Genomic DNA, 25,931 nt, shown 5'->3' on the forward strand with positions numbered 1-25,931 from the left:
ATTTTTAATACTTATTAAATGATACTTCAACTTATATAATTTTTTAATCATTTGTATCATGTCACAACAAAAATTTTAAACCATGGACCACAAATATAACATATAATGAATTTTTTAATGTTTATTATATGGTTACTATGGTTGTTTAATTTATTTTTATAGTTTAAAATTAAACAAATATAATATAAGATACATTTATTTTTATCAAATCTTTATTATGAAAAATCATTAATTTTCATATATATTTTAGGCATATTAGAAAATTTCGTGATTTTATTTAAGGAAATAATGAAGCACATTAATATTGTATTTATGGTTAGTTTAATAAAAGGCTTATTATATATTTAGATGTACCAACCTATTTCTCTAAAGATTCTAAGAATCATTCTAGTGATGACACGTGGCTACAAAAAAATGTTGTAATGCTTTTCAAATAATATATAGGGGAAAATAAAGTTGGCTTTGCTTTCTCCTTAAAGTGCCACATCATCAGAAAAAAAAGGCAAATAAATACTTTCTACTGTTTTTTTACTTTATCTCAGCTCCGCAAAACAACCCACATCCGTAGCCCACCATCTTCAGCATCTCCTAAACTACTTCTCACTGCTAGTAGGAGACCTCCACTGTAACATCTCGCCTTATGAGACCATGATTAACCCTAGTCTCTTAATATTGTGGTTCTTAGTTTTGGCTAAGAGACGGTTCTTAACTTTTCTTATATTTTAACTAAGAAAATCTAAGAACCGTCTCTTAAATAAGAGATATAAGAACCGTTTCTTAGCCGAAAAGTATAAAAAAAACAAAAAATGTCAAATCATGAGTCAAGAACCTCGGCTAAGAGACCGGCATGTCCTCCAAGCCACGACTCCCACTACCTCGCGTTTAATTCTCTTTACACCCACCTCCTTCCAAATTCAGTGAAATCTATCCTATAAATTGGGAAGATCAACTCCCAAAATCTCATTGCTTCAACTAATTCAATGATACCTCTTGGACTGCTGCTCATGTTTGATGAAAAGGTTGTCCCCTCATTTTTCCACCTCATGTTTGTGTTTATGTTTTGAGATCTGTAATGATCGTATCTGTTAGTGAACTAGACAGTGTGATTCTTGAGAAGTCCACGATGAAAACATTGACAAGTCTGTTGCTTTTGATCTGTTTGTGATCTAAAAGCTGGTTATTTTTCTCACAGGATGGCCTATTTACTTGAAGTTCTTTGTTTGTGTACCTAATGAGGGCTCTTTGAAGGTTTTTATTGTCTACTCGAAGCTCAGTTGATCATATGAGTTGCTTTGGAGATGTTGCAGGACGCCTTCAGGAAACCGGTAAGATTAAAAACAGTAATCTTATTAAAGCCTTAAAGCAATAGATTCAGTTTTCTGTTTATAAATGAACAATCAACTTGAACTGCTTTTTCCTGTGTTGTATGAATTTGCAGCTCTAGATGAAGCCACTAAAGGGAACCGATACATCCACTCTTGCTTCAAGTACTTCCATAATGATCTCGATGTTAGTCTTACCTGAAAAGTGAGGACGCTGCCTATATTTTTCTACCAATGACCAATTGTCTGTTTTTTTCTCCAGTAGAAAGCAATGCGGTGAAGGCAGACTGTTGTTCTAAGGATTCTAAGAATCATTCTAGTGATGACACGTGGCTACAAAAAAAATGTTGTAATGCTAGGGGAAAATAAAGTTGGCTTTGCTTTCTCCTTAAAGTGCCACATCATCAGGAAAAAAAAGGCAAATAAATACTTTCTACTGTTTTTTTACTTTATCTCAGCTCCGCAAAACAACCCACATCCGTAGCCCACCATCTTCAGCATCTCCTAAACTACTTCTCACTGCTAGTACGAGACCTCCACTGTAACGTCTCGCCTTATGAGACCATGATTAACCCTAGTCTCTTAATATTGTGGTTCTTAGTTTTGGCTAAGAGACGGTTCCTAACTTTTCTTAGATTTTAACTAAGAAAATCTAAGAACCGTTTCTTAGCCGAAAAGTGTAAAAAAAAAACAAAAAATGTCAAATCATGAATCAAGAACCTCGGCTAAGAGACCGGCATGTTCTCCAAGCCACGACTCCCACTACCTCGCGTTTAATTCTCTTTACACCCACCTCCTTCCAAATTCAGTGAAATCTATCCTATAAATTGGGAAGATCAACTCCCAAAATCTCATTGCTTCAACTAATTCAATGATACCTCTTGGACTGCTGCTCATGTTTGATGAAAAGGTTGTCCCCTCATTTTTCCACCTCATGTTTGTGTTTATGTTTTGAGATCTGTAATGATCGTATCTGTTAGTGAACTAGACAGTGTGATTCTTGAGAAGTCCACGATGAAAACATTGACAAGTCTGTTGCTTTTGATCTGTTTGTGATCTAAAAGCTGGTTATTTTTCTCACAAGATGGCCTATTTACTTGAAGTTCTTTGTTTGTGTACCTAATGAGGGCTCTTTGAAGGTTTTTATTATCTACTCGAAGCTCAGTTGATCATATGAGTTGCTTTGGAGATGTTGCAGGACGCCTTCAGGAAACCGGTAAGATTAAAAACAGTAATCTTATTAAGGCCTTAAAGCAATAGATTCAGTTTTCTGTTTATAAATGAACAATCAACTTGAACTGCTTTTTTCTGTGTTGTATGAATTTGCAGCTCTAGATGAAGCCACTAAAGGGAACCGATACATCCACTCTTGCTTCAAGTACTTCCATAATGATCTCGATGTTAGTCTTACCTGAAAAGTGAGGACGCTGCCTATATTTTTCTACCAATGACCAATTGTCTGTTTTTTTCTCCAGTAGAAAGCAATGCGGTGAAGGCAGACTGTTGTTCCACGGGTTTTGCGTTTTTGGGAGGGAAAAAATGTGAAGAAGGGAGGTGAGCTGATGGCGTCGACATGGACTTGGTTGATGAAAAGGTGTTTCGTTTCCCAATTGCAATTTGAGTTGCTTTCTTTTCATTTTAGTCTACAATTATTACTTACTTCATTATATATGGTTCCTTCTGTTGATCGCATGCAACCCTTATTCAGTCTTCCATTAGCATCTGTCAACTCAACACGTTCCACCACCTCCTAAGAGAGGGTGCGATATAACAAGAAGCAACCAAAACTTAAAAGTCTCAGACTCCCTTGTTGCTATACACGGAGCAAACAAAATTCATTAAAATAGCAGCAACCATCAACCCTATTCCTTATGAGATGTTTAGGTTTTTTGCTTATCAACTACTCATTCTGGATTTCCAGAGCCACTGGAAAGCACATCGCACATCGTTCGTCATAACAGCGTCGTCGTTATACATAGCACCATTTGGAAGAGAGTATGTAGAAATGGGAAAACTAAAGCTTTCGAGCGTTTTGTTTTAGTGCCACATGTCACGATTACATACTTTTACTTTGTGACGTGACTCAACTTGGAAAGAGTAAACTGTATTTTACGGTATATAATAAGATTCTTCTCAAATTATTGGTTTAGTAACCCTCTCTTAAAATACCCATTAACCATATTAACTAAAAAACAAATCAAAATACAATTTAGGCCCATTACTCTCTATATGTGTTTCAATTTTCTAGCCTACTTAAAACTATTTAAATGTTATTTCAATAAATATTTATGGTTTAAGAGGACCTTAATATATTGAGTTTTGAAAAAAAAGAAAGAAAGAAATGTTCCAATATAAACATATAAATGATTTGTCAATATTTCCTCAAGATGCTTGTTAAATTATTTTCTAATATTTTTATCATAACATTTTACTCAATTGTATACATTAAATTTAAAGTTGGTTATAATTTACATACGTAATACCATAGTTAATGGTCCTGTTCATATTTATTAAAAATATACATTATTATTTTTTATACTTTTAATGAAAATTGAATCTTATATTTTATAATACATAAATATTAACTAAATTTAGTTTAGTTCCTGGCCTAAATGGTTTCACTATTTGAAACTCTAATTCTGGAATAATTTTCCCTAGAAATGGAAATGTATTTTCTCCACTGATAAAAGAGATTTTTGTGGTATACAACAACGTATCATTTCTGCTTGAAAAAATCAAATGCAAATTATAGCATAGAGATACCTGGCGATGTACTATTATTTTTACCTTTTTTTTTGTAAACACATTTTATAAATTATGAAATATACCACACACTGGAAATTCCAAAAACAAATGAATCTTAGCTGTCCTAAAAAAAAGAAGATAAACTCAACATCTGTATATAACTAAAAGGGAATTTGCATCACATAGCCTAAAACAAAACTTTAATTAGCTATATGGAAATCTACTGTACCACTTTCAAAAATCCCAAATATATCCTTATAAAAACTAAAAATCTCTTGTTTTTTGCCACAAAAACTTTACGAGGTCTTGCTTCCTCTTCTCAATTCACAGACATTTTTTTTGATAAAGACAAGATGATGAAAGACATGATGATGGTGAATCATGATGATGGTGAATGAACAGACATTCACAGACAATTCACAGACATTTGCTTAGCTGTGTCCTAAGCCGGACCCATAGGAAAGCTCGGTGGTTCTGGTGACTCGTCGGGTCGTTGGCAGCGGTACGCTGTTAGAAGGCGACGGAGTTGCGGTCGGATCTGCTGGTCATTTATCGGGACCGCTTAGGGTTTGTAGCGACAGTTGGGGGAGAGCATGTTGACGGTGGTGCTCACTTGGAGATGGCGGTTCTCCTTGTTGGATTTCTTGTCCGGCGTGGACTCACTCCTAAACGGTAGGGAAAACGAGGAGCACATGGTGGCTCGGACCTGTGAGAAGGCGGAGATGCAAAGTCGATTACGGTGGCTAGGGTTTGGGAGTCGAATCTTCATACGGATCTCGGTGTTTGATGGCCACGGCCGGGACGCCTCCGAGGTGGGTAGATGGGACAGTACACTGACGACGGAACTACGGCTGGCTTTGGACACCCGGCTCTGTGAAATTGCAGATAACTGGAACGGTTCTCCACCGTGTTTAATCGGAGCGAGAGGCTTCGGCCTCCTCTGTCTTTTTCCCACACCCATCTTTCCTCTGTTTCATATTTGCTTGAAATCTCCGCTTCGAACACTGTTTCCTTTTGCCCTACAGGAATTAATTTGGTAAATCATATCATTAAATAACCAACTCTGCAAATACTTTCAAAACTGCATAGATACCTAATTATCCTTGTTCTTTTGTATATTGAGCTAAATGAGCCTAACTAAAATTTATAATAATAGACATTTTAAATAACAATTATGGATTATAATGCCATGTAACTGTATTAAAACATATGCTTTCCTAACCAAAATAATTAATTTAAAAAAAGTTTATCTCAATTCCAAATACTTGTTTAACTTTAGGAAGAAAAAAAATCTAAAATTACTGGTGGACAGAGAGTCGCCGACGGAGGAACAGCTCCAGGGCTCAAGGTGAGAGAAGTTTAACCCAACAAAACAAAAAAGAAAAAAAAATTAAAATAATATATTTGGCCATTTAAGAGGAGATAGATATGCGAGGGAGAAAGAGATTGGGATTGCATGAGAGGCGCGAGATGGCGCATTTTAGCAACACCCCATCTCCTCTCTTATTTTTTTGTGTCTGGGTCCTTCGGCTTCATTTGTTTCCCTCTTTATCCCTCCCAAAACCTAAAAAGGCCCATCCCATCCCACCAGAGACTCTCTCTTCTCTTCTTCTATATCTCTTCTCGCAGCTTCCGTCTCTTCTCGCAGATCTCACGCTCTCTTTCGTTTTTTTCCCCTTCTTCTCCTCTCAAATCGATCTCATCGGTTTCTCGGTTGCTCGTCGATTCCAGATCAGATCCAGGTAATTTTCGATCAGATCCGTCGTTTTTTTCATCAGATCTGGTGATTGTTTTGTGTACTATTGAATTCGATTCATTTGGGTATTCAATCAGTCCGATCTCAATCTTTTTCGATTTGGTTTGATTCATATCTTTAACCTCGGATTCATCTTCAGATCTGTTAGAACTGGAAACGAGTTTTGTGGGTTTTCCGAATTACGGTTAAAGTTGGATTATTTCTTTCGATTTTGCGATGAATTTTGGTTCTTAACTTTGGATTTATCGTGAAAATTGTTTTTTTTTTCCTCCAATTTTATTGATCTATTAGGCTTGATCAGATATCAGCTATGATCTCGATATCTTTTGATTGGGGATGAATCAATTAAATTCATTTATTTTGTTTTTGTTCACAGGAGTTTTGCTGATTGGTAGAAAATCTTCCAGAAAAGATGCATGGCTATGAACAAGTAAGAATCTTTTCCCTTCTAATTTACTTTTACTTGATGGTACATTTGTTTAACAACCTTTTTTTAATTGCAGGACCTTGACGAGGAAGCTGGGTATGACGACTATTACAGCGATGATAATGGATTGGATGAGTATGAGGATGACGAGGAGGAAGAACAAGAAGTGCCCCCGAAGGAAGAGTTGGAGTATCTTGAGTTGCGCCAAAAGATTAAGGAGTCTATCAGGAAAAAACAGGGCAAAGGAAGTGTTCCTCCTCAGTCTTCACAAGACAGAAGGAAAAAACTCCCTTACAACGAGTACGTGGTAGCAATTAATCACCTTTGTCTTTTTACAAGTTATGACAACATTTTATGGACTGTGGTTTGATTTGTGTTTTTTCTTTTCCTGCAGCTTTGGTTCCTTCTTTGGACCTTCACGGCCTGTAATATCCTCGAGGGTTATACAAGAAAGCAAATCCTTGCTGGAGAATGAGATAAAGAACTCCAACCAACCTGTATGTTGTGCCTTGGTCTTTACATTTTATTGTTGTTAGAATGTTTTTTGTTGTTGTTGTTGTTGTTTTTGTGCTAATGGGATTGTTTGTTGTGTACAGAAGAAAAGACCTGCACCAACGAGCAGTTCGGGCGATAGAAATGTTACCCAGGAGAAGCGTCCTAAACCTGTGAGTGCCGTGAGAAGGAAAGTTGAGACTCTTAAGGATACAAGAGACTATTCCTTCTTGTTTTCCGATGATGCGGAGCTTCCTGTTCCGAAGAGGGAACCTCTGTCTCGAAGTGGCTCCTTTCGTAACTCTGGTAAGTTGTGTCTGCTAGTACTTTATTTGTTATAAGTGATGTTTTAAAGCATACCATTTTCATGGAGATAACTTAATACAGGTTTTTTGCTGATGTTGAAGAGTCTCAATCTGCTCAATTGTCAGCGAGGCCCAAACAACAATCATCAGGTATCAATGGTAGAGCTGCTCATGGTCCCCCTCCTCGTGAGGAGAAGAGACCCGTTGTTTCAGCAAATGGGCATTCAAGACCATCTTCCTCAGGCAGTCAAATGAATCATTTGAGACCGGGTGCTTCCTCTGGAAGCAAAATGCAGTCGAGACCTGTCTCAGGGAGACCAGCTTCCTCTGGTAGCAGCCAACTGCAGCATTCAAGAACGACTCCCTCTGGTAGCCAAATGCAGCAAAGGGCTGCACCCTCCGGCAGCCAAAGACCTGGTTCCTCAATAAACCGCCAAGCACCCACAAGACCACAAGGTTCCTCGATGAATAGCCAATCAGCTAACCGAAATGGCCAACCAAGTTCGAGATCAGCTCCTGCCAAGGTGCCGATGGATCATAGGAGGCAAATGAGCAGCAGTGGCCATGGAGTTGGTCCTGCTAGGTCGGTGTCTACGTCTAAACCTTTACCTTCGAGGACGGCATTGGAGAGAAAGCCCTCCAACTCGGCGGGGAAGAGCTCTCTCCAGAGTTCCCAGAGACCGTCCTCAAGACCAATGTCATCTGATCCCAGGCAACAACGGCTTGCAGAACAACAGAGAAAGGTTTCTCGTGACCCTACCGCATCCCGTATGATCCCAAAGCAATCAGCGCCTACCTCAAAACACCAGGTATCATGATTTTTTCTCTTATCTCCTTTTAGCAAAGTTCACTAATCTGTGAACTAACTTGACAGATGATGAGTAAACCAGCGCCCAAGAGACCTCCACAACGTGATATAGATGACCGGAGGCCACTGAAGAAGAAGAAGCCTGCAGTAATGTCAGAGGATGCTAAGGCATTGAGCATGATTAGACAAATGTTCAAGTACTGCTTCTAACTGTTCTCCTACTCTCGAGTCCATTTTTAAAAGTTATTCTTCTGGGACTTATGAGTTTTGCGTTGTTTCAATCTCTCAGTACCGATCGTTATGCGGGGCGTGACTATGATGACCGAGACATGGAAGCGGGCTTTGAAGATATCATGAAGGAAGAGAGACGAAGGTAAACATCAATATCTTGATCATGAGTTTCATTCATTTGTTTCTTATATATATTCCTAAAACGGTTTGTGTTGTATTTGCTCAATGCAGTGCGAGAATCGCAAGAGAGGAAGACGAAGAGGAAGCGCGGTTGATCGCAGAAGAAGAAGAGCGGGAGAGACAGAGGAAGTTGAGGAAGCTGAGGCGTTAAAAGTTAGCAGAAACCTTTCATCTTTGTCTTCTTTTTTATATATGACTTTTAAGTTTAATGTTAGTGCTCCTCTCATTCAAATCTCTTTGGCCGCTTGAGGCAAAAGAGTTTTAACTTCTTTTTTTTTCAAATTAAGAATCTTTTGTTCTTGAAATTGTACAATTAGATAATAATATATTTGTTGGGTCAGTTCAGGAATATGTTGGTAACCCTTCCAAGTTGGTGAAAGCTTGATTCTTTTTCATTGTGTAAAACTAAAACCAGAGAATGATAAAGAGAAAAAGAATATATCTTTATTCACGTGGAGTTGCTTTAGTTTAGATGATACATTTTCACTTTCTTACGAGTCCCAATAACATGATTTTACTGATTCTTTTATCATATTTTCTCTCAAAAATCTGTGTTTGAAGAATCAGATGGTGACCAAAGAAGATGATTGTCTTCCTCCTCCGACACAGCCGTCGAGATGTTATTCTCCTCCTTCTACGACTCCTCTTGCAGAGCTAGAGACTACTCGAAGCTTAGAAATCATGGAATCATCCTTTCTCTCTCCCGTTTGGTATTTTCATTCTTTACTTGCTCTTTAGTTTTGAGCTCTTCCCTTCACCACAATGCAAAGTTGAAAGCTCTTCCCATGAATTGTGCCCTCTTTTGAGTTAACAAAGTTACTATTTTGGTTTAGTTTCTATTATAGGGCTGGATTTTCAATTCAAGCAGATTCTTATATCTTGCTGGATCGTCTATGTACTCCAAATTGAAAATTTTCAGGTTGCTGGTGATCTTTTGCATCATTAACTTGTTAAACTACATGGATCGAGGTGCGATAGCAAGCAATGGTGTTAATGGAAGTACCAAGAGTTGTAATGATAAGGGCAAATGCACCCCTGCAACTGGAATTCAGTACGAACTAAAATTAGATATCAAGTGTTTGTATTTTATTCATGTCGTATGCTAATAAGATTATACAACTTTGTTCTGATTTAGGGGACACTATAACCTAAGTAATTTTGAAGACGGTGTATTGTCATCTTCCTTCATGGTTGGGCTTCTTATTGCATCCCCAATCTTTGCTTCATTGGCAAAGAGGTTAGAAAAGCTTTTCATTTCTGTTTCTTCTCCCTCTTCTAATGCATAAGCAAGATTAAGCTTATTGAAGTGGTTTATTTGTTTCTAGTGCAGCTTCAATCCATTTAGACTTATTGGAGTAGGTTTAACTGTTTGGACTATTGCAGTTCTTGGCTGTGGAAGTTCCTTCGCATTTTGGTTTATCGTCTTATGTCGCATGTAAGTTTTATTTATTTATTTATGATTTGATATGCTTGTTTCAGTCCTTTTGTCTGGCTATGAAATTGAGTTGATTATATTTGTAGGTTTGTTGGTGTAGGTGAAGCTTCTTTCATTAGTCTTGCAGCTCCATTTATAGATGATAATGCTCCTCATAAACAGGTTTCTGTTTTCTCTTTTTGTTTTGAACTTCTTATGAAGTCATATGCACCATCTCTGACTAATCTCATTAACCGGTTTCTCCAGAGAGCTGCGTGGCTTGGACTGTTTTACATGTGTATACCAAGTGGTGTTGCTCTTGGTTATGTCTATGGCGGATACGTATGTACTCTCTGATGTCACACCATTTTAGCTTCTAATACTCTTTCCTTGACTTCTTCTTGTTGCTTCTTTAGGTCGGAAAACATTTTAGTTGGCGCTATGCGTTCTGGGGAGAAGCTGTTTTGATGGCTCCATTTGCTGTTCTTGGTTTCTTGATGAAACCGTTGCAGTTAAAAGGTTAGAAAACGTTATCTTTCTTCTGTTATTCTGCATGAACTGTGTGATATTAAATGATCTGACGACAGAGAGAAAAAATAACAGGGTTCCCTTCTACTGAATCAGTTGAAGTAATGGCTTCATCACTAGGTAAAGTCTTTTATCTCTTCTAATGCTAATGTTTAATATGCTCTGTTTTATACAACTGTGAAGTGAGACTTTTGCCTTTTGCAGGTGCAGAGATATCGAAAAACAACAACCATCTTCAAGCTGGTAATGAGATTAAGCATGATGAAGTTGAGGTCTCTATTGAGATTGGCAGGTCAAGTTACGCTAACCCAGTTTGGAAATCAATAACTCAATTTGCGAGAGACATGAAAGTCCTATGCAAAGAAAGGGTCTTTGTTGTTAATGTCTTAGGTAGTTGTTTTCCTCCACTCTCACCATTTCTTCCGACCCTTCTTTGATTGATCCACACTTTGCCTTCAACAGGTTATGTGGCATACAATTTTGTTATTGGTGCATATTCATACTGGGGACCAAAGGCCGGTTATAACATTTATAAAATGGTAAAACACTTATTATTCTGTCAATCTTTCATCTTTGGAGAGAGACTTCATGAGAGATTCTCAAACTTTGTTCTGTGTTGACAGAAAAACGCTGATATGATCTTTGGGGCAGTAACTATCATTTGTGGGATCGTTGGAACATTATCAGGTGGCTTAATACTAGATCATGTCACTTCTACAATTCCAAATGCTTTCAAGCTCTTATCCGGAGCAACATTTCTCGGGGCGACATGTTGCTTTACTGCATTCACCTTGAAGAGTTTATACGGTTTCGTAGCTCTTTTCGCCATAGGAGAGCTTCTTGTGTTTGCTACACAGGTAAAGAAAAAGTTTTGAACTTTTAGCATTGTGTTTGTAATGTATATCACTCATCAGAAGATACCTTTTTTGTCTTTCAGGCTCCTGTGAACTATGTGTGTTTGCATTGTGTGGAACCAAGTTTAAGACCACTATCAATGGCTATCTCCACTGTAGCAATTCACATATTTGGCGATGTTCCATCTTCGCCACTTGTCGGTATCGTTCAGGTAGTAAACAACACCCTTCTTTTCATCTCCAGTCCTGGAAGAAAGCAAACCAAAATGTTACATTGTTGTTGTATATGCAGGATCATATCGACAGTTGGAGAAAAACAGCGTTGATTCTTACATCGGTTCTGTTCTTAGCTGCTGCAATATGGTTTATAGGTAAACACACATATCTCAATTCTTTAACTCGAGAAAGCTTTCTTAATCCAAAATCAAGAACCTGTTTCTTTTGCCAGGGATGTTCATAAACATTGTAGATCGCTTTAACGAAGAAGCTGAAAGTGAGAACCCGAGAAGCAGGCAAGAACAATCGATTATGGTGATGAATCCATAAATACTTTAGCTCGTGCGTTGTTGTACAGAGTTACATAACACTGGTGAATGGTGATGAACGAGTACACTTCTCAAAACGCGATTTAGTTTTACACGTTTGCAAAACGTGATTTCGCTACTTTTAACTGTGTTCAAGATGTTGAACAAAAGAAAACTGTGTTCAAGATTTCAAAATTAAAAGAAGGCTGTCAATTGGATATTATGTATATAGATGTCTATTAGGCTGTCAATTGGATATTTTTTGTTAAAGTTCAAATTGCACAGAGTTCAAATTGTACTAAACCCAAATGGATTATTCCAAATGAGATTTCTGCAGCCCAATTAAAAAAATCAATGAACATACAAAATGCATAGACATAGCATACTCTTACTTCCTCATTTTTTTTTGATCTTCTCTTATCAAAATGAAACATGAGACTGTATGTTAAAAAGTTACGGGTTAACGGAAACCAACAGCAGAAAAGAGTCTTAAACAATAGAGATTGATGTTACAAACAGTAGAGTAATATTAGCATACATAACAAATTAAACTGCACACGTGATATGCCTTATTTTCTCGGACCTCTCCTATCAAAATAGGGTACGGAAACACTTAACAGAAACCCAAGTAGAACTTCAAAATGATTCAAATCACAGACAATAAGATTATAGAGAATAACATATGAAGAACACGTTTATATGACATTTAATCACATAACACGACCGTTTTTCTTAATGATACTAAACCCATCCTTCAGTTTCTCCTAATGATATTAAACCCATCATTAGTTTCTTCTTCGTCCACATAAAACAAGAAGCGTCCACATAAAACAAGAAGTGACACAAGCATAAATTCTAAGTGATTGTACCTTTAATTGACAAATTTAACGATGTCTCTGATTTTCTCCAAAGCCTCACTTATCACAGCTAATCTATTTTGGACAATAAGGTTTAGAATATGTGAAACATATCTTATGTGAAAGAACTCTCCACTGCAAACTAAATTCTTTCTAAGTTACTTCTTTATAATTCCTTGCACGTTGTCATTAGAGGAAGCATTATCTATAGTTATTGTGAAGACATTCCTATCTAAACCCCATGTTTTAATCAACTCAATCAGTTTCATGGCAATTGCGGGACAAGAATGTGGTGGAGGGAAAGCGCAAAAAGATATAATCTTAGATTTAAGGTTCCAGTTAGCATCAATGTTGTGATCAATAAGAGAAAGATAACTTTCAGTGGTTATTGCTCTCCATAAATCAGTCAGTCAAACAAACCCTATCAACAAGAGAAAGATACCTTTCAGTGGTTATTGCTCTCCACAAATCATTCGTCAAACAAACCCTACCCAGAACCTCACTTAAAACATGTCTAAGCTTCATTTTTCTTTCTCAAAACTCTTAAGGACATCTGCAACTGCTGTGTTCCAATAACATAACTCAATTTTTGGGTTTGCATACTGAAAAGCTTCTCTAACCCTTCTATATTCAACAAAGGAATAAAGGAGATCATGCTCGACAAAAGCGACAAAAATCATTTCTCGACATATCAATTGATCGATATTCTACAAAGGCTTTATTTAACTTAAGTTTTTTTGTTATATATTCGACAAACTGAATCATACAAAGTGATTTAGAAGTACTTGATGAATATTTTGGGTCAATATATCCAAATAGATCTGAAAAAATGTTTAATATTAAATGAAAATTGGACGTTTTATAGAGAACTCGTTATAAACGATGATGAGATACTAGTTTACAAAAAAAAAAACAGATGATTAGTACTGCGTTATAAACCAATTAAAAACAAAAAATATTTTAGTTGTAATCAATTTACTGTCTAGGCGAAACTTGTGCAGTTTGAAAAGATAATTTGATTGATGGTTGAGTTATTGGAATGTACAGGTCGGAAAGAGAACTTGATTGATGGTTGAGGAGTTATTATGAATGCAGCTAAGATATTAGCATCCTTGGTTGGTCTTAGATTTAGGTATATAATCAGCCAATTTATATTATTTAATACACTTATAACTTTTTAATGTATTCTGCTATTTTAAAAATAGAGAATCTGTATAATAAAAATAGAGTTTCTCCGATATATTTTGTTATAATATTGTCTTAAATATAAAAATAACATAAAATTGTTACACTTTTCTTTTAAATATAGAATCAGAAATAGTAATCTCCATTATGGAAAATGAAATAATAATGATAAATTGCTTATAATACTATTACACAGATAAAAATAATAATGAGTTAGAGATGTTTTAAAAGCTTATTAAGCTAATTATTAAAACATTAACTTGAATGCCATGAAATTTCCAAAAAATATCAGAACCCAAACAGATATTCAAACTCATATCATAATAGTCAGGTAAGTTTGATCCGGAACCTTCAAAATTTCTAAATATTGTCCAATTTTTTGTGTAATTGAAGATGGTTGTTGTTGTTGTTGTTGTTGATGATGATGTATTTTTCGTTTAATTCTTTCTTGTTCATATCGAATATATTCACGAGTTTAATATCATCGAAAATAAATTAGTCTTTTAGCAATATTTTATGTTTCTCTTTTACTTTCTTGTTTCGATCTAATGTATTTACAAGTATCAGTATTACCCGATTTCAACAATTTTTAGCTCGTAATCTACAAAATAAAAATGAGGAGAGCCATTTTTACTTCGAAATGCATTAATAGATCATATATGCATTACGAAAATCATTTTATGAAATAATATGGTATTTTGTTTAAAATTTAATATTAATTAAGTTATTTTTATTTAAATTTTTATATTTTAAGAGAATATTTCATTAATTAATATTGTTGTAATATGTTTATATATTTGCTAGTTATTTACAAAAGTTTTATGAATTCAAATTAGTTATGACAAATATAAAAACTATATTATAAAATATAAGTAGTTTTGATGTTGAGTTTGAAGTTTTACTTTGGAAAAGAACACCTTTAAACTTCAAATATAGAGTTTTGGAAACTTTGAAATATAGTTTTTTTTTTTTTAGATGCTCTAACAACACTTGTTGGAAACTCATGACAACACTTGTTGGAACACACAAAACTTAATGATTGTATGATCAAATGTCTCAAGTTGGAAGAAAGAAAAACATATGGCATTTCTCTCGGGAAAACGGGATTTTTGCGAACATTTATAACTTAATAGAGTTTACTCTTTTTTTTTTGGTTCATGCTCCTACGTTGATTTGATCCATGTTGTTTCTTCCGGTGCTTCTTTGTAGCTTCTTTTTTTTGGGTGTAGTTGTAGCTTCATCAATAGTCTTATTTTTTTTTGTAGCTTCTTCAGTAGTCTCCTTTTTTTTTGTAGCTTCCTTTGTCTCTCGTAGTGTTTTATTTGCTGCAAAAGATCAAAAAACAAGATTCAGTTTACACTTAAACGAGAGACACTGGTTGAATTTTTCACCCTCTCAAAGTGATTGAAAACTGAGAGAGAAAGAGAGCAGGGCCGGCTTAGATAGGGGGCGAACGGTACAATCGTCCTGGGTCTAATCCGTTGTCCTCCTATTTCTTAATAGATAAAGGTACGATGTTTTAAAAAAAAAATACATGTATTTTTATATTAAAAATAAGAAAAGGGGTCCAAATTTTTTTATATGAAAGTACTTTTTTTATTTCTATAGATTTATTTTTAAAAATACTTTTGGTATTTTGATAAAAACATATATCTATCAGATTTTTTAAGGAAAAATAATAGTTTGAAAATTAAAATTTTTTTTGTCCCACGGTCCATGACATCATTTAACCGGCCCTGAAAGAGAGAGTGAGAAAGAAGAGCATTATTACCTGTTTGCTCACAGATGGTGTGACTAAGGACAAGGCTTGCTCGAAATGAGTCATCTTGATGGTGCAATCACTTAAATCCATATTGCCATCTTCAGACGATGACTCCCTGGACTCCAACTTCTCCTTCACTGCCACGTGTATAGCTTTGTCCATCTTCCATTTTCATCAAATTCAAACCAACCATGAGAATCATACCACACATTACAGAACATGGGAGTAGTAAGTACGTAGTCTTATGATTCAAAAAAGAAAAACATTAACGACAAAGATTACCAGGTTAGCGAGATCAGCTCCGCTGAAACGTTGACAGTTCATCTTTGCAATGGCATCCAGATCAACACTAGGATCTATGGGTCTCTTCTTTGCAATAGATTTTAGGATTGAAACACGCTCATCCGCGTTAGGGAGGGGTACGTACACAAGATTCCCAAACCTACCCGGTCTCAAGAATGCAGAATCAATCACATCGAGCCTGTTCGTAGCTCCGATTACATATACATTATGTCTCTCTCCACCGTCCAGTTCAGTAAGAAACTGTGTGGACCATCATCAAAGAATCAAAGCCTACTTAAGATTTTTTTTACGGTTTGCAGCATTCAATATAAGCCTTTTATTTCAATTACCTGGTTCAAAAGACCTCCTCCATTAACCGAGCCACCTTCTCTACCACGACTTGTTGTCAAAGCATCCACCTGAAATAATTTAAAAGACAATATTACTACAATAAAAATGAACCTATAGACATCTAAACTCAAATGTCCGGGCGCGCTGAAACAAGGTCCGCATAGCAAGCTCGCTTTCACCAACGTATTTATTTAGAAGTTCCGGACCCTTGATGTGTATGAAATTAGCTCCTGCCTCGTTCGCAACTGCCTTTGCAACCAACGTCTTTCCGCAGCCCGGCGGTCCATAGAGCAAGAAACCTGTCTCTAGCTTCGCCACAATTTTTTTATAAATATCTGGATTTTTGATAGGGCTGACTATGTAATCGTTGAGTTCACTCCGTAGATGGTCAAGTCCACCGACATCACCCCATGTGACATCAGGCACGGTGGAGAAACCTTCTCGAGTTAAAGATCCCTTGACTAACTTCACCGCTTCCTCAAAATCAGACATTCTCACAAAGAGAATCTGCAAATCTTCTTCTGACCAGGGCTGCCTCAGCCAAGACCCATCATCATCCTGGCAGCCGGACAGTTGCGATTTTCTTGAATTCATAACTCTCTTGATGCAAAGACTGCCAGCCATGTTAGCTAAACCTTCCAAATCAGCTCCAACAAACCCGGGCGTTAAGCGAGCGATTCCTTTCATGTTGAAGGAGCCTTCGAGTCTAAGTCTTTTAGATACAACAGAGAGTATCTCAGCCCTGGCGTCTTCGTCAGGAACGGTTAGAGCAATCTCACGGTCAAACCGCCCGGGCCTTCTCAGAGCAGGATCAAGAGCGTCAGGCCTATTAGTAGCTCCAATGACAACAACGTATCCACCATTTTCATCATCTCCCTGCTGATGAGGACCATCTATACAAGTCAATAGCTGTGTTACGATCCGCTTCTCCATCTCCCTTTGCTGTTTCTCTCTCTTGGATCCAATGGCGTCAATCTCATCGATAAAGATGATAGAAGGCGCGGTCCTGTGTGCTTTAGAGAAGAGCTCTCTGATGTTCTCTTCAGAATCACCAGGAACACCGGAGACGACTTCCGTGGCTGAGATCTGGTAAAAGGGAACACTAGCTTCGTTGGCTATGGCATTGGCCAGCCGAGTCTTTCCACAGCCAGGTGGTCCGTGGAATAGAAACCCGCGTGGCGGCTTAACTCCAGTCGTCTCAAACGCTAGAGGATTGAAAAGAGGGAAGAGAATATCAAACTCTAACTGATCCAACACTTTTTTAATCCCACCAAAGTCTTTAAAAGTAGGTCGACCTCCTTTATTATTATTAGTTCCACTCAAGGGAGGAGGAGGAGGAGAAACTCTAGCTTCATTTTCCAGCAGCCCACCCATTGTAGTCATCTTGCTTCTGGAAACAGTCTCAACTTCGAAATTCTTCTCCACGACAATTGGTTTCTTGGCGGAGGGGCTATTATTCATCTTAGCGTAGTTATCTCTTATGCTGTCACTGATCAAATCAAAGTCCTCCCAAGTCTCAGAGATATCAGACGAGGAAGAAGAAGAAGAAACTGACTTGTCCTTGGTTTTTCTCTTCTTGAGATGTGATGTTTGTTCAGCTAGCTGCAACTTCTCTTCTTCTTTCTCATCAACACGTTTCTGTTTCTTCATCTTACCACCATCATCGCCTTTGTTGTCGTCTTTCGTACGCTTGTTGTTGTTTTTTCGGGCATTAAGGACACGTCTGACGCTGAGGAGAAGTACTTGACGAGTCCGCATCGCATAAGTACCGTACCTGGAACGGAGGTCGTCGACGATTTCCTCCGCCGTGGATAAATCCTTCCCGCACGAATCCATAGCTTGACTCAAAACTCTCCCATTAATTCCTCCGCCAAGACCACCACCTCCGCAGCTGCGATCTCTCCTCCCCATCGTGCACTAGTACCCTAGGGTAAGTTATTTTGGAGGCGCAAAACTGCAGAGAAGCTTAAATATATATAGCTCAGAAAGCCCATTTATTTGGAGGTAATTATGAGAATATATTTATTTGCTGAAAATGGTAACTACCAAACGATATATTATTTGTAACAGTTGTTCCGACCTTGAGCCTCAGACAAAACAGAGTGACCAGACCACCACAAACAGAACTCATTGCCAGATCGAGAAATCTGCATGTATCAAGCTTCTAGTCTTCTAATGTTATAAGCTTTTCCAGGCTCATTTACGATAAACAACCACGGTTACATATAATACTAGGTATATATAAGGATTTAGAAGAAAATAAATGGAGCTTGAAAACAGAACATGGCTATAATATAAGAAAAGAAAACCATGACAAAAGTATATACAAGCAGAGTACCATGGTAATCATCAGCTGATATTTTATAACAGTTGTTTTAAACTTGTGAGCCAAGCAAAACAGAGTGACCACAACAGACAGAGAGACCAATCAAATTAGTACACAAAGATTAACATGTCTTTTTCTTTTTCTTTTTCTTTTTTAAGTTACAATCAAGTGAAAAACAAATTATTTATTCCCGGAAAATTCAAAGTAACTTTCCAGGAAACCGAGAGAAAACTGATCTCAAAGAGACAGATGCTTCAATGCTTTCATTGCATGCTAAGTTGTCTTCACTCAAACCAATGATTTTTTGTGGTTAGTACTGACCTCAACAGATGGATCAAACGTCTTGTCATCATCAAAAGCTCCTTCTCCATTTCCAGCAACACCATCTACAGGTCTAGGTGGTGTCGGAGTATTTGTCATGGGCACTGTTGTTGGGCCTGCACCTCTAAACTCCTCAACTCTCACCTTCATCCTTTAGTTTCTCCTGCTGATATGTGATCTTTGAAACAATATACTCTTCCTATCACTCATCAAGAAGAGCTTTATCTTTCTTTCTTCTTCAGGCTCCTGTGAATTATGTGTGTTTGCATAGCGTGGAACCAAGTTTCAGACCATTATCAATGGCTATCTCCACTGTAGAAATTCACATAATTGGCAATGTTCCATCTTCGCCTCTTTTCGGTGTAGTTCAGGTAGTAAACAACCATTCTTCCTTCTCATCTCCAATCCTGGAAGAAAGCAAAACCAAAATGTTACATTCTTGTTATACGCAAGATCATATCAACAGTTGGAGAAAAACAGCGTTGATTTTTACATCAGTTCTGTTCTTAGTTGCTGCAATATGGTTTATGGGTAACACAAAAATCTCACTTCTTTAATAAGAAAGCTTCCTTAGTCCAAAATCAAGATAAATATTATTATAAAGATAAAAACAGCAATGAGTTGAAGATGTTTCAAATGTAGTTTACTCCAATTTTTAAAACACTAATTCAAATGACTCAGAAAATTTTCCGAAAAAAAACAGACCCCAAATGGATATCCAAACCTGGAACATATCCAAATGGGCGAAAAGTGTTTACACCCAAAATATCTAAACCAAATTTGACTGGATACTCCAACATCTAAACCTACAACAAGGCTTGTGCCATTCAGGTCTAAGAAGCTCAAAACAGATTGACCATGATCGATTGGCGATATGAATGGAATTTGACCTTTAAACATGTGTCACTCTCAGTCAGATCAGAAGATGATCGAAGTGGTGCTTTGCTTGTTGGATGTGTATTACTTTCAAGCTAGGAAAACGAATGGGATGGAAGTGATGGTGGATTGATGACGCCACAAGACTGTGGAAAGGAGCCTTGATAAGTCAAGGTGCTCTAGAGCTGCTTCACAGGCATTCTAAGAACTTAGACAATAGTTCTGGAGAAAACTAAGAAAACTGATTTTCATTTATAAAAGTTCAAGGGTACTTTACAAAAAGAAACAAATTGAGCTTATATAGGTTCGACCTTAGGACTTTCTAACAGTCTAAAAATGACCGAAGGAAACAAATAAATTTTAAATAAGTCTTGGATGAAAAGGCTTTGATGGCTCCATGAGAACTAGTAGTTGGAGGCTTAATGATGAGAATCTTGACCAAATGAATGTAAATGGTGTTCTCCTTGTATTTGGACGGGTTGAGGACAAGTGAGCTTCATGGGAATCTTCTTTATGGTCTGGAAGGTGCTGATGTCATGCCCCAACTGAAAGGAAAAGAGCTGTTGGAGTTCTATTGCAAGAATTTCCAAATAAGGATTTTCTTTATCCTATAGTCTCTGGTGCATGGTAAGATGATGACAAAACTCTTGATTGGTTGGATTTGTTTTCTAGTAGTCTTGGTTTGATCATAAAGTCTTATGTTCGGAATTTCTTGGCTGGTAAATGATTGAACCCAATATTTCCAAAATCTGTTCGGTTTGGCCGGTTTGGGAAAATTGCTCATAACTCCATATCTTCGTGGTCATTTCTTTTTATATTGGGCTTTCTAGAAAGCTAGAGATCCATCTTGAATTCTATTATTGGCTCTGGTTTAAACCTCTCTTTCATTGGGCTTGAATCCACTTCTAGATTTTTTTACTCGCAAATGGACAGACTAGAAAACCTCCGGTTTGTAAAACCCATAACTTCTTGGTCCATAGAACTTTTTTTGGTAATTCCAAGCCTAATGATGAATTGATGAGTTAAACTTTTAAAGTTGGTTTCTTTGAAATAGACTTTCTGGTTGTTGAGATATTCACCTTGGATTGAACATTTGTCTCTGGTATCTCCTAGATGGCAAGTTTGAAAGGTTTGGCAAGACTCTAAACCATGGATTTCAAGACCGCAACACAAGTCTTTGGGTCAGTTCCTACCAGATCTGGATCTTTCGGGTCATAGAATGTCTTTGGGTCAGTTCCTACCATATATGGATGTTTCGGGTCATAGCATTTAGGTACTTAAAATTATTTGGTTCAGATTCGGGTTGGTTTCTTTCGAATCTTAGACGGCTTTGGGTCCATAATTAAAACGTGTAAACTACTTTTCAAATTAAAACCAGAAAATATTTGAAATATCCAGAATGGACCTCAAGTATCAGAATGGACTGAAACCCAAAAAAAATACATAAAATCCCAAAAATACCCTTTAAATATTCAAATACCTCCACAACACGTGAAATTTTACTTGAAACCCGAACCGAAGACCAAACAATATCCAAAATTTTATCCGGATAGCCAAAATATATTTCTAAAATCTGAAATTTTACCAAAATCCCAAAACTTAAAAAATATCTTGCATATACCTAACATATAAAAAATATTTCTGAGTATTATCCAGGTCTCGGGTAGGATCCAGACCCAAACCAAGAACCGCAATCTTAAGCACAAACCAGATCCAAACCAAACCTATATTTTTCTGGGTTGGTTTCGGTTTGGGTGTCCAGACAAAATAAAATGCCCATGCCTACCTACAGCTGACAAGTTTCTTTGATACCAAAAAGAGGTACTTAGTTTCATCTAAATTCGAACTTTTCAAGTCAATGTAACATAAAATATTGATTCAGTAACATTAAACAACAATGATCTGAATAAAAACACTAACTGTAACATATACTGTCGCTTCAGCTAAACGTAAAACGAGAAGAATCCGACATAAACAGGGACGCAAGTTCGATTAGTAAAGCCTACCGGTACAATCAGAAGAACCACAGTAGCATGTTTTTTTCTTGATATTACCATTAGAGTCACGTACCTGATCGATAATGTAATTGTAGTGGTACGTGAGTTCTTGAAGAGGAGGTACATTGTCCATTGCGAAGAACATCACGTGAGGGATCCTCGTGTCTTCATGATCATACAACACGTTCTGCGCGTACAGATTCGGCGAGCAGCAGTGGTTTATGAACCTCCCTATGTTCCCTTTCTTAGCTGCATCAATGGTGAACCCGCTCATCTCATCATCATCTCCTCCCATGGCCGGCTGCGTCTCAGGCATTAGCTTCGACATCCCTTCAGCTAAAGAGTTGTCGTATCTGTTTCCAATGTCAAAGAGATACTCGTCGTTCCCTGTTCTTCTCTCCGCTTCTTTATCCTCTAAAAGCTCACCAACGTACTCGCATATGAAGCTACCTGAAGGGATCGAGCTGAGAGATCTCACTCCCCATCCTCTTGACTCGGTTTTGAAGATCTCAAGCGGGAACTTGATCCCTCTCTGCGTGACTCTTAGGTAGCAAGAAGCAGGGCATTTACAAAGCGGGCCACACTCGTAGATCAGATTCTTTGCACTGACTATAGCTCCATCGTAGTTATACGGTATCTCTCCTCCGTTTTTCGCCACGCAAGCGCAGTCCTTTGCTTCTGCACAGCGTCTGGTGCAACGGCATCCCTTCGGAGGTATCGGTCTGCACCAGTCAGGGTAAATCATCTTAACCGTGTAGATGAACGAAGGAGGCTCCTCGTCGTCGATCTCGTTCACAGCGCAAATGGGAAGCCTCTCATGCCCTTCCGAGATGTCGATCCTGCACAGACCCACACGCTCCTCTGCCTTCTTTGTGTTCTTCACCACTTTCCACGCGAGCTCGGGTTGTCCAGGCATGCGCCTAAGCTTAAACTTAAACACAAGCTTCCCGTGCGAACCAGTCTCTTGCCAAAACGTCTCCACAACGTATAACCCATCGTAGACATAGCTTCTACCTTTCTTATCGCCTGACGACTCCAAAACCGCCTTCTTGTTCCCTCTTATGACACGAACAGGGTTCTTCTTCTTCACACTGTTTGCTAACGCGAGGTTCCCAGTTACAAGCTTCTGGTCTTCAGGCATCGGTACTTCCTTTCCTTTCTTGTTCTTTATCACGTTTCCGCCTTGACCCGTGTAGGTCAAGACATCAGTGTTGTCAAGCTCGTCATCGTACCCTCCCGAGGCTACAATACTCGTTGCGAATACTTCATCACCGATCTTCATATAATCAATACCTCCTTGACTTGGTTTATGTATACCGAGAATGTTCAGCTCCATCCTGTACTGAAACTCGTCGCCGACTTCAATCCCAGGGACAGCTCCCATTATATGTTTTCCTGTGTTGAGATACTTCCCTTTCTCCTTGAGAATCTTCGCGGCCTCGCAGTCTACTCTGAACCTCTTTTGTTTCACAGGCTTAGCTTCTTCCTCTTGTAAAAGCTTTCTACAAGCTCCGTAGAAAAGACGTAATGTTTCCTTGACTTTGGTCCGGCTATCACCACCGCCGCTTGAACCACTGGGACGCGAAGGAGGAAGCCCAACTTGTAATGTCCGAGGCTGGCGAGGTAGCTCTCCTCTATCTGGACTTCTTCCTCTCTCGCGCGAATACAAATTCTTCTTCATCTTAGACCCTTCACCGTAATCTATATTCATCTTTTTGGGAACCTTCAACGGTTCATGAAACGCAACGCTTTTCGTTGCTTTTCTTTTAACCGCACCATGAGTTCGTTTTGGTTCTGATGACACTGACTTAACAACGTTCTTATCATTTCCATCTGGCAAACAGATCCTCAGCGGCTTAACCGCCACAGGCTCAACATGTCGATCACTTGTATACACCGTCGATTCGCCAGACTCCTCTTTCTTTGGTTCCGGCTCCTGTTTATCACCACGAGATTCAAATACCACGAGCTCCATGTCGTTACGAGGATGATGCTCATCACGCTGCTCAGACTTTCTTTCCTCTTTACAAGGGTCATCAGCATTAGCAACATTCATGTTAGCTTCAGAAGACGGAACACTAGGGTGGTGATCATCAGCACCACCAACAACATTCACATTCTCAGCCATTCTCGCCTTAAGCCTCATGGCAGGGGTTCCACAACCTGGAGGGAAGTCTCTATGAGCAAAAACCTTGCGGCGCTTGAACTTAAGCATCTTAGTAGAGGCGGTTACACGACCATTATTCAAAACGTCTCCTCCTAGATTCTCCTCAGGCACATGACCATTGCTCAAGGAACTAACTTTGAATGACTCTGCATGCACCATATCTTCCACTAAACGAGACAATGGACTAAGACTCTATGAACCAAAAATCACCAGGACTTGTTCTACAACAATGAACAAAACCTCATCAAACAAAAAAACTCATCTCTTTACATCAATTGAATCAACATAATATCTATTCACGAACTTTGGAATCATAGCAGAGAAAAATCTATCGAATCTGATAGATTCTAAGCTTGCGGAAACACGAAACCCAGATTTTTTGGCGAAACAGCACGATCTCAAAGGGTGAGGAATCGATTAAGAGATCGAATTGGGTATCTTACAACAAGAGAAGAGAGAGGGAAAGCTTACCGATTGAAAGAGCGAGATCGAAAGAAGAAGAAGATGAAGAATTCGAAGTTTATAATAGTCAGAATTAGCGATTTGATTTGTTTCCTTGTATTTTATGACAAATTAAATAAAAACGTTTTAACGTTTGAGGAGAAAGGGAACGACACGGCCAGTGTCACGTCGCGTTGAGCCATGGGGAGAAGGGACCTTGGTCGAGTTTATTGTTCCGTTTCGATGGTATTTGGAAAACTATCCCCTATATATTATTTGAAAAGCATTACAACATTTTTTTTAGCCACGTGTCATCACTAGAATGATTCTTAGAATCCTTAGAGAAATAGGTTGGTCCATCTAAATATATAATAAGTTTTTTATTAAACCAACCATAAATACACTATTAATGTACTTTATTATTTCCTTAAATAAGATCACGGAATTTCCTAATATGGCTAAAGTATATATGACAATTAATGATTTTGAATAATAAAGATTTGATAAAAATAAGTATATATCTTATATTATATTTGTTAATTTTAAACTATAAAAATAAATTAAACAACCATAGTAACCATATAATAAACATTAAAAATTTTCTTTATATGTTATATTTGTGATCCATGGTTTAAAATTTTTGTTATGACATGATACAAATGATTAAAAAAACCATATAAGTTAAAGTCTCATTTAATAAGTATTAAAAATAAAAGATATATAAATATAAATATATATATATATATATATATTATTTTAAATTAAATTATATGCCATATAAAAAATACATAAATATTTTAATTTTGAAATTTACGTTGATCAATTTTTTTGATAAAAAATTTGAAAATATATTAAAAACTTAATTTTTAAAAATATTATAAATTACTTAACCTATTAATCTTACAGTGAAAATTTTGCTATCAGTAATTTTAAATTTTTGCTATAACATATACAAATGATAAGAAAAACATATGAGCAAAAAACATCATTTCATAAATATTAATATTAAAATATACTATATATGTTACTATCATTTAAATTTAATTATATACCATATAAAATAGAAAAAATATTTTTTAGATTAATTAAATTTATTTATATGTTCGCACCAATTTAATTATATAATTAATAGTTACTGAATTTTTAATTATTCAATATATATTTATTATTTTATAATGTGTTAGAAACATATAATATATGAAATAATTTTTATATATAATGTTTATCCCGCGCAAGGCGCGTATCTTAACCTAGTATTAGTATATATGTCTTTTGTGGTAAAATACTAAAATATATGGACAATCTTTTCGAGAGCGATTTGCATAGTAAATATTAGAAAATTAATAAATTTGCACGGATGGAAAAAATGATGGCCCAAATATGAAGCCCAACTCCAGATGATGCAAAATGACTCTGGTGTCCCTATTCTCTAAATGAAAGCGAAAGAATTTTGTAATGATTACATGCATGTAATCATGATATGATTTATATAGCCAGAAAAATCTAACCCAATGATGGAACATTAGATCTCTCTCTCTCTCTCTCTCTCTCTCTCTCTCTCTCTCTCTCTCTCTCTCTCTCTCTCTCTCCTGCAAACCAAAAGCACATATTTTTCTTGCGCAAACATAAATTTAAACACTAAATCGTCGTCTTTAGATCGGATCCTCCTCCTCTAGAAACTTAATCATCCTTAAATTTACCGCCACAAATTTACATGAGATTGATCCAAATCCCTCTCACTCACAACATCAAGTTTTGGATGTGTTTACACGGCGGCACA

General features: G+C 37.1%; 4 protein-coding genes and 2 long non-coding RNA genes across 12 annotated transcripts; 3 read left to right on the forward strand and 3 right to left on the reverse strand.

Annotated features, from left to right (window-relative positions):
- Positions 1-274: 274 nt before the first annotated feature.
- On the forward strand, positions 275-4,201 carry LOC117133399. Of its 2 annotated transcripts, XR_004457174.1 has the most exons (3): positions 275-1,325; positions 1,439-2,538; positions 2,652-4,201. It is a non-coding gene; the product is annotated as an uncharacterized LOC117133399 (long non-coding RNA). The 2 variants fall into 2 exon arrangements; XR_004457173.1 differs by having other exon boundaries at positions 1,439-4,201.
- On the reverse strand, positions 3,555-5,496 carry LOC117133404. Its single transcript, XR_004457182.1, has 2 exons — positions 5,370-5,496; positions 3,555-5,086 (listed from the first exon to the last, which is right to left on the reverse strand). It is a non-coding gene; the product is annotated as an uncharacterized LOC117133404 (long non-coding RNA).
- A 21-nt stretch (positions 5,497-5,517) lies between these two features.
- LOC103864381 (protein SPT2 homolog) lies at positions 5,518-8,606 on the forward strand. 2 transcript variants are annotated; one of them, XM_009142137.2, is made up of 9 exons: positions 5,518-5,809; positions 6,200-6,253; positions 6,327-6,550; positions 6,645-6,747; positions 6,847-7,048; positions 7,150-7,856; positions 7,922-8,052; positions 8,145-8,228; positions 8,318-8,606. In XM_009142137.2, the coding sequence occupies exons 2-9, from the start codon at positions 6,236-6,238 to the stop codon at positions 8,415-8,417; spliced, it is 1,569 nt and encodes a 522-aa protein (XP_009140385.1). In that variant the 5' UTR covers positions 5,518-5,809; positions 6,200-6,235; the 3' UTR covers positions 8,418-8,606. The 2 variants fall into 2 exon arrangements, with proteins under 2 accessions (XP_009140385.1, XP_009140383.1); XM_009142135.3 differs by having other exon boundaries at positions 5,538-5,809; positions 6,327-6,557.
- Positions 8,607-8,779: 173 nt separating this feature from the next.
- LOC103864380 (probable sphingolipid transporter spinster homolog 3) lies at positions 8,780-19,360 on the forward strand. 4 transcript variants are annotated; one of them, XM_009142134.3, is made up of 14 exons: positions 8,780-8,976; positions 9,186-9,317; positions 9,402-9,503; positions 9,597-9,701; positions 9,788-9,863; positions 9,948-10,022; positions 10,097-10,199; positions 10,284-10,328; positions 10,413-10,598; positions 10,671-10,747; positions 10,832-11,065; positions 11,146-11,274; positions 11,355-11,433; positions 11,511-11,804. In XM_009142134.3, exons 1-14 carry the CDS (start codon positions 8,834-8,836, stop codon positions 11,606-11,608), a joined length of 1,584 nt encoding a protein of 527 aa, XP_009140382.1. In that variant the 5' UTR covers positions 8,780-8,833; the 3' UTR covers positions 11,609-11,804. The 4 variants fall into 4 exon arrangements, with proteins under 4 accessions (XP_009140382.1, XP_033145366.1, XP_018514070.1 ...); XM_033289475.1 differs by having other exon boundaries at positions 10,305-10,328; XM_018658554.2 differs by having other exon boundaries at positions 10,832-11,076; positions 11,126-11,274; positions 11,511-11,541.
- On the reverse strand, positions 14,554-18,054 carry LOC103864437 (cell division control protein 48 homolog C). Its single transcript, XM_033289533.1, has 5 exons — positions 16,151-18,054; positions 16,023-16,095; positions 15,673-15,933; positions 15,400-15,552; positions 14,554-14,953 (listed from the first exon to the last, which is right to left on the reverse strand). Exons 1-5 carry the CDS (start codon positions 17,932-17,934, stop codon positions 14,792-14,794), a joined length of 2,433 nt encoding a protein of 810 aa, XP_033145424.1. The 5' UTR covers positions 17,935-18,054; the 3' UTR covers positions 14,554-14,791.
- LOC103864378 (histone-lysine N-methyltransferase, H3 lysine-9 specific SUVH6) lies at positions 18,299-24,389 on the reverse strand. 2 transcript variants are annotated; one of them, XM_009142133.2, is made up of 2 exons: positions 21,617-24,250; positions 18,299-19,077 (listed from the first exon to the last, which is right to left on the reverse strand). In XM_009142133.2, the coding sequence occupies exons 1-2, from the start codon at positions 23,867-23,869 to the stop codon at positions 19,066-19,068; spliced, it is 2,265 nt and encodes a 754-aa protein (XP_009140381.1). In that variant the 5' UTR covers positions 23,870-24,250; the 3' UTR covers positions 18,299-19,065. The 2 variants fall into 2 exon arrangements, with proteins under 2 accessions (XP_009140381.1, XP_009140380.1); XM_009142132.3 differs by lacking the exon at positions 18,299-19,077 and having other exon boundaries at positions 21,381-23,931; positions 24,182-24,389.
- Between the last annotated feature and the right edge of the window lie 1,542 nt (positions 24,390-25,931).

The sequence above is a fragment of the Brassica rapa genome, chromosome A04 (genome assembly GCF_000309985.2).
Source record: "Brassica rapa cultivar Chiifu-401-42 chromosome A04, CAAS_Brap_v3.01, whole genome shotgun sequence".
NCBI classification, from domain to species: domain Eukaryota; kingdom Viridiplantae; phylum Streptophyta; class Magnoliopsida; order Brassicales; family Brassicaceae; genus Brassica; species Brassica rapa.

What these genes read in the sequence shown, in the direction of transcription:
- LOC103864381 (XM_009142135.3), top strand. An exon ending in TCCCTTACAACGAGTACGTG is followed by an intron (nt 6,558 to 6,644) that starts GTAGCAATTAAT and finishes CTTTTCCTGCAG; the next exon opens with CTTTGGTTCCTTCTTTGGAC. An exon ending in CGCCTACCTCAAAACACCAG is followed by an intron (nt 7,857 to 7,921) that starts GTATCATGATTT and finishes CTAACTTGACAG; the next exon opens with ATGATGAGTAAACCAGCGCC.
- LOC103864437 (XM_033289533.1), bottom strand. Translation starts at nt 17,934, where the DNA reads ATGGGGAGGAGAGATCGCAGCTGCGGAGGTGGTGGTCTTGGCGGAGGA. An exon ending in GAGGAGGTCTTTTGAACCAG is followed by an intron (nt 15,934 to 16,022) that starts GTAATTGAAATA and finishes TGGTCCACACAG; the next exon opens with TTTCTTACTGAACTGGACGG. An exon ending in GAGCTGATCTCGCTAACCTG is followed by an intron (nt 15,553 to 15,672) that starts GTAATCTTTGTC and finishes TGAAAATGGAAG; the next exon opens with ATGGACAAAGCTATACACGT.
- LOC103864378 (XM_009142132.3), bottom strand. Translation starts at nt 23,869, where the DNA reads ATGGTGCATGCAGAGTCATTCAAAGTTAGTTCCTTGAGCAATGGTCAT.
- LOC103864380 (XM_009142134.3), top strand. Translation starts at nt 8,834, where the DNA reads ATGGTGACCAAAGAAGATGATTGTCTTCCTCCTCCGACACAGCCGTCG. An exon ending in TTTGCTTCATTGGCAAAGAG is followed by an intron (nt 9,504 to 9,596) that starts GTTAGAAAAGCT and finishes TTTCTAGTGCAG; the next exon opens with CTTCAATCCATTTAGACTTA. An exon ending in TGCTGCAATATGGTTTATAG is followed by an intron (nt 11,434 to 11,510) that starts GTAAACACACAT and finishes TTCTTTTGCCAG; the next exon opens with GGATGTTCATAAACATTGTA.